The sequence below is a fragment of the Neolamprologus multifasciatus genome, chromosome 10, assembly GCF_963576455.1.
Source record: "Neolamprologus multifasciatus chromosome 10, fNeoMul1.2, whole genome shotgun sequence".
In the NCBI taxonomy this organism is placed as follows: domain Eukaryota; kingdom Metazoa; phylum Chordata; class Actinopteri; order Cichliformes; family Cichlidae; genus Neolamprologus; species Neolamprologus multifasciatus.
Window position 1 is genome coordinate 22,562,652 of NC_140448.1, and position 17,082 is coordinate 22,579,733.

At 38.6% G+C, this 17,082-nt stretch overlaps 1 protein-coding gene and 1 long non-coding RNA gene across 2 annotated transcripts in view; one reads left to right on the forward strand and one right to left on the reverse strand.

Annotated features, from left to right (window-relative positions):
- LOC146510242 (uncharacterized) overlaps positions 1 to 11,307 on the forward strand; it is a 33,082-nt gene extending 21,775 nt beyond the window's left edge. Inside the window, exon 2 of the long non-coding RNA XR_014876498.1 lies at positions 5,411 to 11,307. This is a non-coding gene — a long non-coding RNA (uncharacterized LOC146510242). The remainder of the gene's footprint in view (positions 1 to 5,410) is intronic.
- irf1b (interferon regulatory factor 1b) lies at positions 7,656 to 10,768 on the reverse strand. The gene is made up of 9 exons (XM_085175155.1): positions 10,682 to 10,768; positions 10,102 to 10,201; positions 9,836 to 10,003; positions 9,657 to 9,697; positions 9,310 to 9,436; positions 9,105 to 9,206; positions 8,940 to 8,968; positions 8,629 to 8,752; positions 7,656 to 8,415 (listed from the first exon to the last, which is right to left on the reverse strand). Exons 1-9 carry the CDS (start codon positions 10,766 to 10,768, stop codon positions 8,306 to 8,308), a joined length of 888 nt encoding a protein of 295 aa, XP_085031281.1. The 3' UTR covers positions 7,656 to 8,305.
- Positions 11,308 to 17,082: the final 5,775 nt, after the last annotated feature.

Genomic DNA, 17,082 nt, shown 5'->3' on the forward strand with positions numbered 1-17,082 from the left:
CAGCACAGATTCTGGCATTAATTAGGAAATATTTTTCAGATTGTCTTCCATCCTGAGCCTAAAAAAACATTTTGTAAATCTTTCTATTTACTTTTTTTATGCGTATTAAGCAGATTATTGAAAAGAAAGACAAAACGTCACACATATATTTATCTATATTCATAAGAATATGAACACTACAAAACTGGAAAAGCAGTAATCAGTGAGAGAAAAAGAGATAATGATCGAACATTGCCTAAATTCCTCACAACGGGTTATAGATGGCAAAACAAGTTTCTGCACGCTGTTGTCGTATATCCTTCTGAAACAGGAATAATTGTGTCTCTTATTTGTTTTTTCACGAACCCTATATGCAAGACAGTCTCCTAAAAACTTTGAGCTGGGACAGCTAGAGTTTGTTTATCGACCACTATAAAATCTTGGAGAATGTGCTGCAATAAAGCAAACCTGGAGATAAATAATTGTTTCATATAATTCACTATCAGACAGTGAGTTGTCATGCTTGTGCAATGGGACTTCCTGTGTTTGCGTTTGCTTGTGTTCATTATTGCCATAACATTAAATTTTCTAAAATTAGAATATTTTGTATTCTATTTTCTATTCTATTTTCTACTGTACTTGAAACTAATTCAAAATATCTGGCTTTTACTCTTACTATACAGTCATAGTAAAAAGAATGGACACCCTTTTAAATTCAGGAGTCAATCAGGAGACCGTAAAAATTCATCAGGTCCTTACCAAATTTAAATTATTTTAAATACAAACTCAGATTAACAACAAGACATGACATATTACATCATGCCATTGTTTCACAACAGCGAAGCCAATGTGCAGACGCAGTGTGTGAAAAACTAAGCACAGCACATGGTTCAATAGCTGGTAGAAAATAATTTAGCTACTTGAAGTAATTGTTTTCAGTGCGACTCTATCAGTGTTTCACATCATTATGGAAGAATTTTGGCCCGCTCTTCTCTACAGTCAGTTTATTAAGATTTGCAGGCAAGCTTTCTTAATGTCTCACCACAGCATTGCAGTCCAACCAATGTCTGAATTTTTCCTGAAGCAATGCAACATCTTGATTATTTTCTTTCTCAGCTCTCACGTTGTAGATTTGATGATTGCTTGGGACCATTTTCCTGTTTTATGACCCAGTTTTCGGCCAGACTTTTGCCGTTTGCCTAACATTTGCCTACAGAATCACGGACTGCAACGTGGCCAATTTCTGTGGCTGCAAACCAAACCCAAATTATCACCCCTCGTGAAGCCATGAAGTGTGCTATGAAGTGTTTTTCTGCTGATAAGCTTTGAATTTTCCAACTATGTCACTGTACATTAGCGCCAAACATCACCACGTTGGTCTCATCTATCCAAAAAACATTTGTTCAGATGCAGCTTTGCAAACTTCAGCTGTGCTCCCAGGTTCTTTTTTCAGATCAGACGGTTTCACCTGGCAGCCTTTCCAAACAAGCCATACTTGTTCAGCCTTTGTTAAATTAACTGTCACAAACTTAAACATTGACATCTTTCCTTTTTGACATCTTGAAACACACCTGAATACTCCAGACCAGCAAAATGCCACAACTTTAATTCATTAATCAAGTGCATTTGACTAGCAGCACTAGGCTGCAACTTGCCCTCTTTGGTTCTATAGTTCTAGTTTTTCACACACTACTTCTGCATTTTGGTATGACAGCATGTTATACTGCATGCTTTTTAGTTCATCTGAGGTTTCAGTTAAATCATATTAGAACCTGCTAAGAATTGCTTTATTTTTATTGATTTCACAACAACTACTGCTTCGCTGTAATATTAATAACTGTTAATGTTTGAGTGATATTAGTCTTTGTCACAAGACTGAAAATCCTAGGGAAATGCCAAGCCAGCTTGATTTTACCCTGCTGGTTATTGTGGTATGCATGTGTCTACAAGTGCTTTGAGGAAGTAACTTCACAAACACATCTGTGTCGTTTAAAAAAAAAGAAAGAAAGAAAAGAGAAAAAACAACTTTGGTTGAGCTTCACTCTAAAGTGATTCAGGATGAAGCATCATTACAATTAGCACAAAACAAGTCTAATGGTTATACTTGTTAGGTGGAAAGCACCAGAGATTCACCAAGTGTATTACCAACACACACAGTCCCCTCCCCCCTCGGCCCTCTCTTGTGGTTTTTGCATGTTAGATCTCTTCATGGCCGTGTCATCTATGTAGGGAGGAACAGTTTTGCATCGTCTGCATCCCTCCCTGAGTGCTACACCCTTTCCTGGCCGAGGGACAGTGTTAACGCCTATATTTCTTCAGCACGTGATCGAAATTTTAGTGTTTATCTTTTTTTTAGCATCCCAACACAAACCATTTTCTCTTGGCAAGCACATTTCCAATGTGCTCTCCTTATTTATCTTATTTTGCACCTGATGTGGCTCTTATGGTTGCCAGTGAGTCATCGCCTGAAATTTTAGGGTATTACAGCTAGCCATGGCACCAGTTTGCTTTTTTCAACAGACAGAGTTTGTGGCCTCAATCTGATGTATGTTAGATTAATGTTGTATTAACTTTATCTACATTTGTGCAGCTTAAAACAGAAGTGAAACATGAATTGTGTTCATTTTTTGCACATCTTATTCGTCACTTTTTACACACAGATTTTATATACTTTGTAACAAATCAGCCAGGTTTTAGATTAGGCTAAAGTTTCTCCTGAACTCTCATATTTATCTAATGATTCCACACATTCATTCGAACAGTCACAAGCAATTTTTTTCAGCTTCATGTCAAAACCATCACTTCTCCTTCAGCTGCCTTTCACTGGTCTGAATCATCATGGTGTTTAGGGAGGGTCTGGGGTCTGCTGGGACAGGTTATCAAAAAATGAGCATTATTTGATTGATTTCTACGTAAATGGTAAATGGTAAATGGCCTGTATTTATATAGCGCTTTACTAGTCCCTACGGACCCCAAAGCGCTTTACATATCCAGTCATCCACCCATTCACACACACATTCACACACTGGTGATGGCAAGCTACATTGTAGCCACAGCCACCCTGGGGCGCACTGACAGAGGCGTATACGTAATCTGATCACATATAACAGCACATTCTACAAAACGTTGTCTACATGAATAAAAAGCTTATAACTCTGCCACAGTGCTCCGTCTTAAAATTGTTAAAATTAAACCAAATTAACTAATTAAAATATCTGCCATCTGGTGCTTCTAGAGTTGTCTTGAATAAAAACATTTTTTCTGTGTCAAAATTTAAGGTTAGATCACAAAAATTTCAAGTTAGCTCTTCAATTTTGAGTCATTTTCTCAGACGTCAAAATTTTGACATAATAAGCTTAATTTGGTCTTATGTATTGAAAAAATGTTTTTCAGTGGCAGAAACAAGCTTCCATACCCTTGACATTCAGTGGTATCAACATTTTATTGAAACTGACTGTGGCAATAAAGAGAACCGCATGCTTTAGACAAAATCACAATGGTGTCATTTAACAGGAACTAAACTAAAAGCGCACAACCTTCCCACCTGGTGATTCACTACTGTTTTTTTCTTCTTTGTATGCACGATGCACTTTCAATGATTTCTGGTAAAACTATGTTTAGAGTGGAGTCATGTTAACAATCCATTAAGATTTGTCTTATATTCACCAAGATCATCAAGGTCAACATGATGTTTTGGTCAACAATTGACAGAAAGTTTTACATTTTCCACTTTTATTACATAAACAAAGTATATAAGAACTAACAGAACAAACAAGAGGTCATGTGTTGCGATAGCACCAGGTGAATTATGTAGTTACGCTCGTATATAACAAGTAAGAGTCGTTAATGATCTGTCATACTGGCAAGATAAGAACGCCATTTTTTTCCAAATCTTTTTGTAGAGCGATCGATTAAGTCATTTGCTGATATTTAATTATGTTAATAAAAAGCCAACATGACTTTCATAAGATAGGCTTCATATTTACCCGATATACCCGAGATGTAGAGATAGACGCTCATGTTAACAGAGATACGCAGGGTTTGTGAAATGAAGCAGCAACATCCTTCCAAAAGAAGCTATGATTCTTGTTATAACCGTTTAACTAATGCATGTACAATGTTCCTGAATAAGTATATATTTTAAACAAAATAAACATGATCCAAACTTTTTTTCACTTGATATTTATTACTAAACATTTTAACAAATGTTACCAAACAATGCAATGTATGTGCAATTATGCTCAAATGATGTCTAGTATATATGAAATGGGTTTCAAACAGTCAAATAACAAATAAACACTTTACACTTGTTAAAATGTGTTTTTAAAGAACAAAGGGGACAAAATAATATATAGAAAATACAAATAAATCCCCTTAAAAGTAAATACTGCCCAGAGAGTGAGCTGCTGTGGTGTAGGTTTGCGTTTGTTAGAAGGTAGTGTGTCTTGTTTGTGTGCTTCGAAAGCAGCAAACTTAATGTTCAGCATGGGTGTCCTGATAAAACCAGCACCTATTCAGCTCAGTTTACCAAATTGTAAATAAATAAAATAATATTTGGTACATTCACAATTTGGAAATAATATTCAACTAATGATAATTAGTCCACTCTAAACAGGTCTCTACACTGTAGTAATATGTAACTTTTTGCCTGTATAATCAGCATTAGATTCACCACTTTCTTACGGAAACCTTTCAGTTCTTGATACATTATAAAGTGATTCCTTAAATTATCTGTCTGCACCGAAACTGGAAATTTTGTGGGTAGGAAACCTGAATAAAAAGGGTACAAATCTTGCACTTATATAACCAGTGACCCTGACGTTTGTTGGTTAAATGCTAACTTATTGCAAAGGCAATTTAGCTTACCAGCTTGTGTGAACTGGACTAAATGCAACATAAATACTGTTCCTTGTTGTACCAGGGAGCTAATAGTGTCAGGAGTCCCAGCAGAAAATCTAGGTTAAAATGCATAACAATGCATTACTTACACCGTATTTGCCGCTTGCTAAATGCTTTTTCTTATTTGCCTTGACTTGTCATTGCGCCATCTTTGACCTCCAAGTGTTTGTTTTGCCATTACGAGGTTTATGTTGGTACTAAGCAGATGCCATTATTTCTTTTTTGCTATTCCTGCTGGTTCAAATCATCTTTTCATCATTTAAAGACTGAACACAATGACAGCAGTTAAATTCACATGGACATGATTTAACACGAATAGTGCCTGCATGACATAACTGGCAACATGGAAAAGATTCTTTGTGTTGTCGGTTTTTATACATTAAGTTAAATAGAGAAAATGTATGCCATTTATGTTGGAAGTTTGCCTTAAGCTGGAAATGTATTTAATCATTATTCTTTGTTCTCTCTCTCCCCCTTTTGTTTGTTCGTTTTCTTTGTTTTGTTTTGGTCTTGGTGTTTGGATGATCTTCAGTGGATCAAAAGTAGTCCTGGCATGGTTCACCTCTACATCGAAGATCAGACAAAGGAAGGACAGAGTCTGATGGTTGTCTATCGACAAAGGAACTATGCCTTCAGCAAAGAAGGAAACAGACAAAGACATGTCTAGAAAAATATATGTTAATTTCAACATACAGAAAAATGAAGTCTGCAGTCTGTGCTTATAGTTTCACATCTTTTTTTTTTTTTTTGCGTGTATGTGTGTGTGGTTTGTTTCCCAGATGGTATTCCAGTCTCGGGTTTGAAACCACAGAAGCTCGCACACCCTCTTTGTATCTTCATGGTGTAGCTTTTGACTGTTTAAAACACGATGTGTTTAAACTTCTGCTGCTGATGCCGTATTGTCGCGGGAGTTCGTACTCGCAAAAAGTCATGAACTACAACATCGTAAACCGAACAAAAGGTGTTATTCATGAGCAGCTGTCATCGGGGGGTGTCATCAACCTGACCTCTTTTGGATTAGTTAATGATTATTTGTTTATTATGTAGTCGAGTTGTTGCGTGACACCTCACGTGTTCACGTGTAGCCATTTTTTTAAAAAGACAAAAAAAGCTGTATGCAAAAGACCTCGCTAACGTGTAACTCAAAGCTTCTTTGTTTCAGTGAAGCCAATCATGTTCTTCTACTATGTTTTGGACAGCATCACTACATAAAGTTATTTTGTGCTTTTTTTTATTATATTATACTGTATTATAATTTCCTATACTTTATCTAGTCATTAATGTCAGTAACTGCACTAACAGCTGCAGGTCATTTTCACAGGTGTTTGATTTCAAAGGACTAAGGAAACATTGTTGTATTTCCGAACTCCCATTGAACTACACTTTTACACATTTATAAGCACGCTGGAGGCCATAGCAGCTGTAACAGGGCGAGAGGTGGGGTACAAAACTGTCAGAAGCTTTTAAGATAACTGTAGATTTCGGAATCACCTGTAATTGTTTCTAATTGATTGCACATTAGAAGCAGGTGAGTGTTAACATAAATGTTCATTTATACATTTTTTGTAATAAAGTGGAATAAAAACACATACTGGAGTCTTGTGAGATTCAGTTTTTCATATTGTGACTTGAGAGATGCTGTTTGTGGATATAGCTGTCTCTACCTCTCTGCAGAAAAGTGAATAATTGTGCAGGTATTCCTTCAGTTGTTTGGATGAAACCTCAGTGAATCATTTGAAAGGCATGATTATTGATGCTTAAGCTGTAAACACAATGTTTTGAATTCCTTTTGTATTTGTGGTGCCTCGGGAAAAGAGGGTAATCACGTCACAAGAGCCTTCATCAAAAAAAAAGATCAAAGCATTGTTTATATGAAAAAAACGTATGCACATAATGAATGACACGAAGTAATTTACAATACACATAAAGACTAAATTACTCTTTTTTCACTTTGACATAACCTACATAACCTCTATTAAATCTGGAAACTGGATTGAAAGCAGGAGCTGAGAAAATCTCATTATTATCCACAGAAAAGTCAATGACTACAAAAAAAGTTTGAACACATTAAGTGTATATTTGAAATTAATTTTTAATTTAAAACACTTCAAACCTTATTCCATAGTTTTTATGATTAACCAAATGAGGTTTCTCATTGAAAACCCTTCACCTGCCTCAAATGAAGTCACATGATTTACTGTAAAGCAAGGTTTTTCAGGTCCCAAAGAAAAGCATGGCTATTATCTCGTTTTTATCTCTAAGGATGTTTGACGAGTCTACTTCAACAGTCTGGACGAACCTGAAAACATACACGAGATAAAAGTAAAGAATCCCATTTGTGGGGTCTCCTGCAGTAACAGCTCCTTGTCAGCGAGCCAGTTTAGAGTATGTGTAGCGTGCATGTCAGTATATTTTGCAATGACACTATTTCCTCAAACTGTCTGGGGATTATCGGGGGAACCCGAGATGAGGAAGAAAAAAACCTGATGCAACTATTCACAGTACCACATACCACAACTTTTTTTCTGCTCCTAGAGATGATTTAAATTGAAGAAATACATCTTTAACTGCATGCTGTGATCATTTAGACCAGCCTGATTAGAATTCTTCATAATATTTTAGAGTTTATTTTTGCTAGTTCTAATTTAAGTTTATTAACTTGCTCAAAGAGATGTTACAAATTTATGTATTTTTTACACAAACATGACCTACAAATGATCAGTTTCATAACAGGAGACCATTTAAAACCACTTGCTATAGAAATGAAAAAACAAAAATTCTTTTATATGTTTCATATTTTGTTTATTTTATTAAAAAACACACACGCACACATTACTATTTACAACATAGAAAAGCTTTCACCTGTTGTTGGGCTGTTTGTCGACAAGATGTAAAGATGCAGTTTTTGGTCACTTAAACTATAATTCACTGGTACATATAACAGAAAAACAAAGAAAAAAATATGTGTTTTTTTTTTTTTTACACTGTACATTAACTATTTTTCACAAGCACTGAGTGCGAGCATATCTGCAAGATGAGGTTAATGACAACTATCTTGTAATTGTCAGAGGTTGTTTAAGATAATAAAATTACCATGCCTGAGCTTAACAGAGAAAAAAACGAGTAGCATGGTGCCTTGAACCAGCCAAAACTATAAACAATGTTGAGCATGTGAATTCCTTTTACACAGCAGTGCGCTTTATAACTTCTGTTCACAACTTCACATATGGGATGAGAGCGATGAGGGTGGCTCTGCAAACTGCTTCCAAACATCAAACACACAGTAGAAGTCCGGATGGTGGGATGGTGGGATGGTGTCCTAGCGAAAGGATGATTTAGCTGAGAGGAGTGCTCTGATGGGAGAAGATTTCAGGAGCTTCTTAAAAGTCCAGTGTAAAAGAATTGTCCTGTCATGTCCTTTACTTTTTTAAAGCAAAAGTGGGATCTGTTGGCAAAAGCTGTTCCAGAATTCATCTGTGGAATTTGGGATGTCTGCAAGAGTTGTGTACTGTGGCCGTGTGTCGTCTACATCGTCGACTGCAAAACAAAGAGCGAAATCCAAGGTCAATTAAACCAAGTCATGTGACTTAAAACTGATAGCATTATTTTGATTGCTAATGTAATCTACAACAAAATCTAACCATATTCATTGATGTTGACTAAATTCTACGATTAAATTCTTAAATTGCTGGCATGGACTGTGGTGTTTAAGCAGCAGCTACATGACAGCTTCCAACTAGCAACATTTACCTGATGAAGACTCACTCCACTGGCTCCCTGGACTGGTGCATGGTTCATTGCACAGGAACCCCCTGTCGTCTAAACTGCTTGTTGTCATCCAGTGTGAAGTTTCTTTCTCCAGTTTTCTGCAAATCTGAAAGAGTAACACTGGATTGAGTATGGCTATATTTGGCCCAACTAGTTTTTCAACACAAAACATGCTTATTAGTGTTTTGGGTATTATTGCATGAGCCAAACCAAGCAGAATAAGACAAGCATGGGTATTCCTGTCAATGAAATGTTGCTTTCTAACTAGGGTAAGACCTGTAGGTTATGCTTACCTCAATAATGTCTTCTGGACAGTCGTAGTCTGCACGATCACAGTGATGAGAAGGGGAGAGAAACAGAAAGGAACATGAGTATTTAAGTTTCTATTTAAGTTGAATTATTCCAAGCTAAGCCAAAGTCATTTACTAGCAAGTATGAGCTATGTGTTGTTGTCTTACCGGAGCTATGATCAGGTGAAACCTGAAATCTGTTGATGAAGGAGTCAGGGCCAATCTCAACTGTTGAAGACCAATCAGGAACCTCAGTTGGAAAGAAGTAATCTGCAAAAATGGCAAACAAACGTATTGAGTACACTTGGACTTTTAGATTCAAATGTAATGTTTATCTGAACATTTCCGGTACAGATTTTTCAAACTTGCTCACCTGGCTGTTCTGTCTGCACTGTGCTGTCAACTCTGTTTTCTTGTGTGTTTTCTGGCACCAGTGCAGGGATGGGAGACTGAGTGTCACTGTAGCTGTCTTCCGTCTCTTCCATCTTAACCACTGAACTCTGCAAGAACAAATCAAAGAGAAATTAAGTGAGGTGTTTGAAATGAAAATTGAGACATTCAAATCCATGTGTGTATGTCTGTTTCCTGCACAGCTACAAAGTAGCATTATTTTACAAAGCTATACATTCAGTATCTAGATCAGTGTAAACGAGGAATATTTTGAGTATGCTATTTAAAAACAAGTGTCACTAGAGCTACAGTAACAGTGATAGCATTTACCTTCTTCCTTCCCTTTGATTCCTTTGATTTAGTCCGTTTATCTGTGCAGAGGGAAGAAAAACATTTTGGTCACTTACTTTCTTTACCACTGAGACTGTAGAGCACATGAATTGAAGACACTGAGCGCAATGTTAACTCGCCAAAAAGAACAAACGTTCATTTCCTGTCAGTTTTCTCACCTTTAGATTTTTGACTAGCAGGCAGCATCCTGAAGACGCGCATAGCTTGGTGGCCTTTGTTAATGCTTTTGTCTTTCACCTCCTCAATGTCAGGCAGTGAGTTCATTGCACAGCGGAAGTTGGCTTTCCATGTCTTGGGGTCACAAACTTGGCCCTCTGAATATTTCCCTGTAAAATGCATTGGCACATGCTAGTTTAGTACACTTCCTCATCCTGTAAAGAACAGTTGTTCTGAACAGGTGGCAGGCTTATTCAGGCTTTCTCACCTGTGTGTTTGGCCCACTCTTTGAACAGACATGCGTCTTTGTCCACCTCCCAGCCATGTCGAGCTGCATGCTTCCAGGGGATGGAAAACATTGTTTTCTCCTGGGAAATATAAAAAAATTCATATATATTAAGTTGGATCGTGGGTAATTGCGCTTACTGAGAGAATGCAATGTGTTATCTCCCAAGCAGAAACCAAGCTTCCGTTCAGCTACCTCATCGTGCCTCTTTTCACCTGTTTGAAGTGCCACAGGCATAGCTGTAAAGTGGCTTTAACTATAGCACGCCTCAAATTAACACTGCAACACTAAGACCCATCCCAAGCTAGTGCTTCAAACCAGGTCAATGTTTGTAACACGCTAATACTGTATGCACAGCAAGGGGACAACTCAGCATCAATAAAAACATGTGCAGCTTTGCAGAAATCACTTTCCTGTCTCATGGGGAGAGGCATCAATCCTACAACAAATAGATTTCCAAATATCTATTCCTGTACTCTGAATTATCATTACTTATTTGCAGGCAGTTCCTATTTACATGAACCAGTTCAGTGTATTGTAATAGGATAAGAAAGCTTCTCACCTTGTCAATCCAAGCCAGACCCCAAACTGTATTGGAGTCGATCATCTTCTCCAGCCATGGCCTCATTCTCATCCTTGACACTGGCATGTTTGCCTAGAAAAATGCAGCAGCAGAAGAAAGTGTTTAGAGAAATGCTGTAATGCAGCGTGTGAAGCGCAGCGATAAGAGGAAATAAACTCCCGCATCTCAGCCCGGGCTTAGATTTACTACTGCTTTTTTGCTGCGCGGGACAGAAGAGTTCATGGCCAGGGCAATCAGCGCGCTCAGGGAGGCGTTTACGTGTAGGAGTCAAAGTTAGTTTAGAAAGGTTGGAAGGAACAAGAAGAAAAAATAACTAAAAATAACTCATGCAGTTATGCAGTTATTTTATTAATCCTGTGGCGCAACAGTTTAAAAATCTAGAATGGTAAGCGAATATTCCCCCCCTAAAAAAGGTTTCTTAATTCCTTAGAGCAAACAAGCGCAACTCAACACAGGCTTGGCAAAAGTGTCACAGAATTAAAAAAAATTCGAGTTTGAAATGTGCATTAAAAACTTTGCATCTATTTGCATGTTATTTAATTCAATGCTCATTCTCAAACACACAGCGTGAGAGAAAGAGAGACTCCTACAGTAATAATAGATAATTTTTTTTTTTCAAAGAAATCATCCCAATAGCATCATTTAGCTTTTAAAAAATACAGCAGGGATGTTAAATTGATATCACTATACTTACAGATTAATTTGCTTTGTGATTCCAGGAGGAAAAAAATGCAACAATAATCCCGTTGGTTTAAGAAAAGCTTCTTCTCGTCTTTAAGTGTTCCACTTGTAAACGTTTTCTGAGTACAAGTGAGTACCGACAGCTTGGTGTGCACAATTTATATACAGCCGACTCCAGTGGCGGGTATTCCCCGGCAGGAGGCTTGGTGCTATAAAAAATGTCCTCAGTAAAAAAAAAAAGTGAGAGGTGTGTTTATCAAGCTTTTAAAAATGTATTGGTTATTTGACGATAACCTTGTAGTTGTTTACAATAGCTACTTTATTAATGTCATATCTGCATATTTGCGCATTACCACCCTGTTATAACTAAAAAAAAATACAATTTGAAGGTTTATTATTGAATTGACTGAAAGTCCTCTTATAATAGGACTGACATTTTTTACAGTGTGTTTGGAGCATGCGCTGTGATCCTTTGCTTCAGCAAGTAGCAAAGGATTTCCGAGAAATCACGCTGTTGAGAGCAAGAAGGAAGTTAAAAAACAACACGCGTGTAATACAGTTGATTGCTGCACGTAGACTAGATCATCAAACTAAATGAACTCATGTGTCACTCTAGTTTGTTTCCCCGCTCCCTCCTTTTTAAGCTATCCACCTTACAGATACTGCTTTGTGCAAATAGTGCAAATATTTGCAAGTGGCAAATTATATTTAACTCACATTAAGATTTGACATTAAACCGTAACAGCCGACTTGTTATATTATCGCGTCCTGTTATGCACCGTATTTCGATTATAGTGATCATAATATCGCATTTTTATAATAATTTTGCTTTGGAGGTGGTGCAAAGTTAACATTATTAAAGTCTGAGAGCGCGTGCATTCATTTCCAAAGCACGCGCGCACGCATTCGTCTTCCACAAGCCAAAAGTCTTCCCCCACAGTCTGGCATGACAAACATGTGCATGGGACCAACCCTTTAGTATAAACAGCGACTTGCCTGAGAATTCAGGCATTTACAAGAAATGGTGTAGCAATTTTCAATGGCCGCTGGGGGCAGTGTGATACCGGCTTGCTGGGCGCATGGATATGGGTCATGCAGAGTGAACTCTTGTACTGCCTTGACAGCGGGAAAAGAGAGCCGCGTCGGACGATGCGGAAGCAGTAGCAGCTGTTTATCCGCAAATACAGGACCTGCGGAGCGTTATACACAACACATCCTGTATGTGCGCGCGCTCGCAGCAATATCAAGCATTCGCGAAATTCAACGTAATGAAACAAGGGGCACAAAACTGCGGGGGTGAATAGAAATATGGCAATCATTCATATCGTGTGTCGTAAATATCGACTCAGTCTCTTAGCTTGATTGCATCAAATACACGCAGAAGGTCATTGTAGTTATAAGCGTGTGAGTTCACTTGGAGGGAAATTTGGCAGAGTGAATAGAAATATGACCATTAGTCATAACCTGTATCCTGAATTTCGGCGCTTAAAAATAGCGTAACTGCACCCGCAGGTCTTTTTATGTAACGGGGTGAGTTCACTTGGAGGAAAATTGGGAAACCCCACACATCAAGCTTTGTCTCAGATAATGGCCCTTTCTCAATTCTCAAGTACGCGAGTACGTACTCGCGTGCTCGGTGAGTACGTACTCGCCGAGCACGCACGGGAGTACGGACTCGCCGAGAATGCGAGTACGGACTCGCGATTTGTACAATTGGAACACCAGCGTACTTGATGATGTCACAGGTCAGGCTAACATCACCAGGCTGGATCGGCTGCTCCACTATCAATAAAGAATGAAATAAAATTACATATAAACGTTACTCTGTGTGTTTTCCTTGAAAAAATAATACATGAAAAATATTTTTATTAACTACTTTACCTGCACTATAGCGAGATGTGCCCCTATATAAAGAGCCACCGGCGGGAAATAATCGCGCGAATAGTTTGTGGTATCAGTGGTTGATCTGGTCAGTAAAAAGAGAAGGAAAGGAAAAGAGAAAAAAGGAAAAATGGATCGGGTGGTTGTCGCAGTTGTTGCCGGCATCCTGTACCTTCAGGCTGAAACCGAAGCAGCGCAACTGAGAAGACGGATCCGGGAGAGAAGAGCCAGGATGAAGATGAGGGAGAGGAGACGTACCTTGATGGCGTGCCTTCTTGACTCGGTACATAAAAAAAAAAAAAAAAAAATAGCCTGGTGTGTCTATGCATGTTCTCCCAAATCTAGAGAAAATGTCGCATTTGCTGTGTATAATATCATATGGTGGTAGATCAATACTACATAAAGCCTATACAGTTTAACAAAAATATCACTGTGGAGTACTGAAACAAGCTTTACTCTCCAAAGACAAGTGAATTGTCAAGTAACTTAACAACACAAACAGGACATTTGTATATCATGCAAATGGTCAGAAATACACACTTAAGAAAGCCATAGAAGTTCATATTGTGTTTTAATCACAAATTTAAGTAAACATGACATAACGTATACTAAAAATAACAATAAATATTTCAGTACCTGTTCAATAAATATATAAAAAAACCTGAATCATATCTGTTTAAATACTGTAAGTATCTTTTTTTCTTTTTTAAAACAGGGGGAAGGCCCAGCAAAAATATATACACAAATTAATTACAGTATCCCCATCCTTTCAATCTTCTTTACTGGAGCTGACCTAAAACCAGCCTTCAGACTGTCAAGAGCAAGCATTAACATGGTGTTGCAAATGCTCCCCCGGGAAAAACAACACGGATGGAACCATGAAATTGAGGTGCTAGTGACCATTTACTGGCTGGCCTGTGGAGCCTCATACCGAGTGACAGCAGACATCTTTAGCATGCCGGTAGCAACAGTGTGCAGGATTGTCCACAATGTCATAGAGGAAATGATGAAAATTCTGCATCGCGTCATTCATTTCCCAAAGGCAGAAGAGATGCAGGAGGTTGGGGCAGGCTTTGCACACCTTGCTGGCAATGAGGCATTCCGTTGCACAGCTGGTGCAATTGATGGATGCCACATCCGCATTCTTCCACCTGGGGAACCACATAAGAGGTCATACATCAATAGGAAACTGTTTCCCTCTATCGTGATGCAGGGCATCTGTGACTCCAGAGGCGCGTTCCTAGATGTGTACATTGGTAATTGCGGATCTGTGCATGATGCACTAGTATTGCGAAGATCCCCAATATACAAACAGGCCCTGTATCCATCAGCAGGCTACTTCCTCTTGGGAGATGGAGGATACCCTTGCCTTAAGCACCCAGTGGCAATAATGACCCCATATCGCCAGCCTGTGTCAAGTAAGAAAATAATTCCCCTTTTCTTTACACCTACAAACACGAGTAGTGCTACATCTGTTACTGTGAAGCATGCAGAGCTTTAAGAAAACAAATGCAATATTATAATTCTACCTATTATACTAATTGAAAGTTTACTAAGAACTGAATAAAAGTGTGTACTGTCTTTCTTTTAAAGCTCAAGTTGAAGAAAGGTTCAATCGGCACCACGCCAAGGCCAGAAACATCATAGAGCGTACCTTTGGCATCCTCAAAACACGCTGGCGCTCCATTTTCTTACGAGCCCTTGAGATCCGGCCTCTGTTTGCTCCCAAAGTTGTGGGAGCTTGCTGCATCCTCCACAACATCTGTGTGGCAACAGATGACGTCTGCCAAGAAGAAGGAGACGAGGAGGCGGCGGCACAAGCAGGACCAGAAGCCGAAACAGAAGGCACAGGTGTGGACAGGGAGCTTTCTGGAGCTTGTATCCGAGCCAGGCTTGCTGCACGACTGTCTGCTCCTGAACAGCTGCCTGCATGTCTGTTTGAACATGACTACATCTAGGTAAAGGTTTCATTTGCAAGATGTAGTCATGCTCAAACAGATATGTAGGCAGCTAAGGCCAAAAGAAAAAGCCTCCTGTTGGTTAAAAAAAAAAGTAAATTCAAATCATTTTTTTTTCCAAATTAGCGTTAGTTAGTTAAGTTAATTAGTTGAAATACATCTTTATTTGTTCTGCTTGTAAATAGTGTACATTAGTGTTCTTTTTTGTATATTTGATTGTGTGCTCACGGTTGTATAGGTTGAATTCAATGTTAAAAGTTATTGTAACTGTTACACTTGTTTAAATGATGTTTTACTTTGACTAAACAGATTCTCTGTTACACATGCAGCAAAAACCTCACTTCATTATTAAGATTTAAATTGCTTTATTTAAAATTTTTCGACAAGTTTTTCAAACAACGATAGATATCGGTCTGCCCTTTCAGTAGCTGCTCTCTCCCTTTCTTCCTCCCTAGCCAGCGCCTGTCTCTCTCTCTCTTCCTCTCTTTCTGCCTGCTCTTTTAGAAATTGAAGTACAGCCTGGCTGTCCCTGGGCCTCTTCCTCTGGCTCTTCCTCGACACTTCGGTAGAAGGGGACGAGGCTGGAGTGCTGACTGCACCACCTGCAGTGGATGTGAGGTTTGCTGCAACTACCAGGGGTGGACTTATTGAGTGCTGCCCCTGGAGCACAGCATCCATCATTTTGTACCACTGCCAGGTGGCGGCAGTTGGGCTACCTTCCTCTACTCCCTTGCCTGTGGGTGGGTCCCTAAGCTCCTGAAAATATGTATTAATTGCTATATTATCACAGATACAATTACTCTACAAAAAAACAGGGCCTTACATTTCAGGAATGGTAAACAGGTATTTTTTTTAAACCTGTCTAAGAAATCAGATAGGAACAGGTACATTACCTTGTATTTGGCCTTCAGATTGTTCCATTTCTTCTGTGCTTGCTTGACAGTTATGGCCAGGCCTGAAGAGCTAACAAAGTCCCTGAGGGAAAAGAATGTTGGACTGTCACTTCGATAGCTAGTTATCATAAGATGTGCTTCTCTAATCCTTCCCTAGAAAACAGGGAGCAGCAAAAGCAGTCAGTACTTACTCCCATCCAGTCTTGCAGGAATTTCGCTTTCCTGTAAAAAGGCTCTCATTTTCTGCCCGCCACTCAATGAGAGCCCGTGTTTCCTCACTTGTCCCTTGATTAAAATATAAAATATAAAATATTGCATTAACCTCTTAAGCCCAAAGCCTACCTGATCTCCTGCTTTTTGCCCCCGTATCAGGGGGCGTTGGGGCTTAAGAGGTTAATATATTAACAATCCAAGCAAATAAAAGTAGGGAAGAATGACAGCAAAACAATCAGGTGCTTTATTAAAACTTACTGTTGATACAAACCTAAAAATAACTTAAGGTTTTTAAACATTATACAGGATAGTACAAGATTTGTGTGAACGACTGGCTATTAAAATTGCCAAAGTGATTTAAATCAGAGTCTTTAGAGATAGCGGAAATTTAAAAAAAAAATGCCGAACCTCTTGTGCTCGCTATTTGGCGGGCAAGGCCCCTCCGAAAACAGCATAGTTAATTTTTAATTAGGGTCTGTACTGTTAAATTGACTAAATATTCGAAGTTTAAATAACTATATTCTCGCATAAAAATGCATTGAAAATGCACTGCATATTACAACAATAGTAGTATTTAACTTACAATTATGCGTCTTCTCCTCGGCCATTTTCACAGAGGTCTTGCGAAATGCATTCTGGGATATTTAGCTGTACCAAGTCCACACAAGTCACCACAGATGCATGCTCGATAAAACGGGCGGAGCGAGAACACATCCGGGACTTTTTCGCGTTCTCGGCTTGATGCGTACTTCGA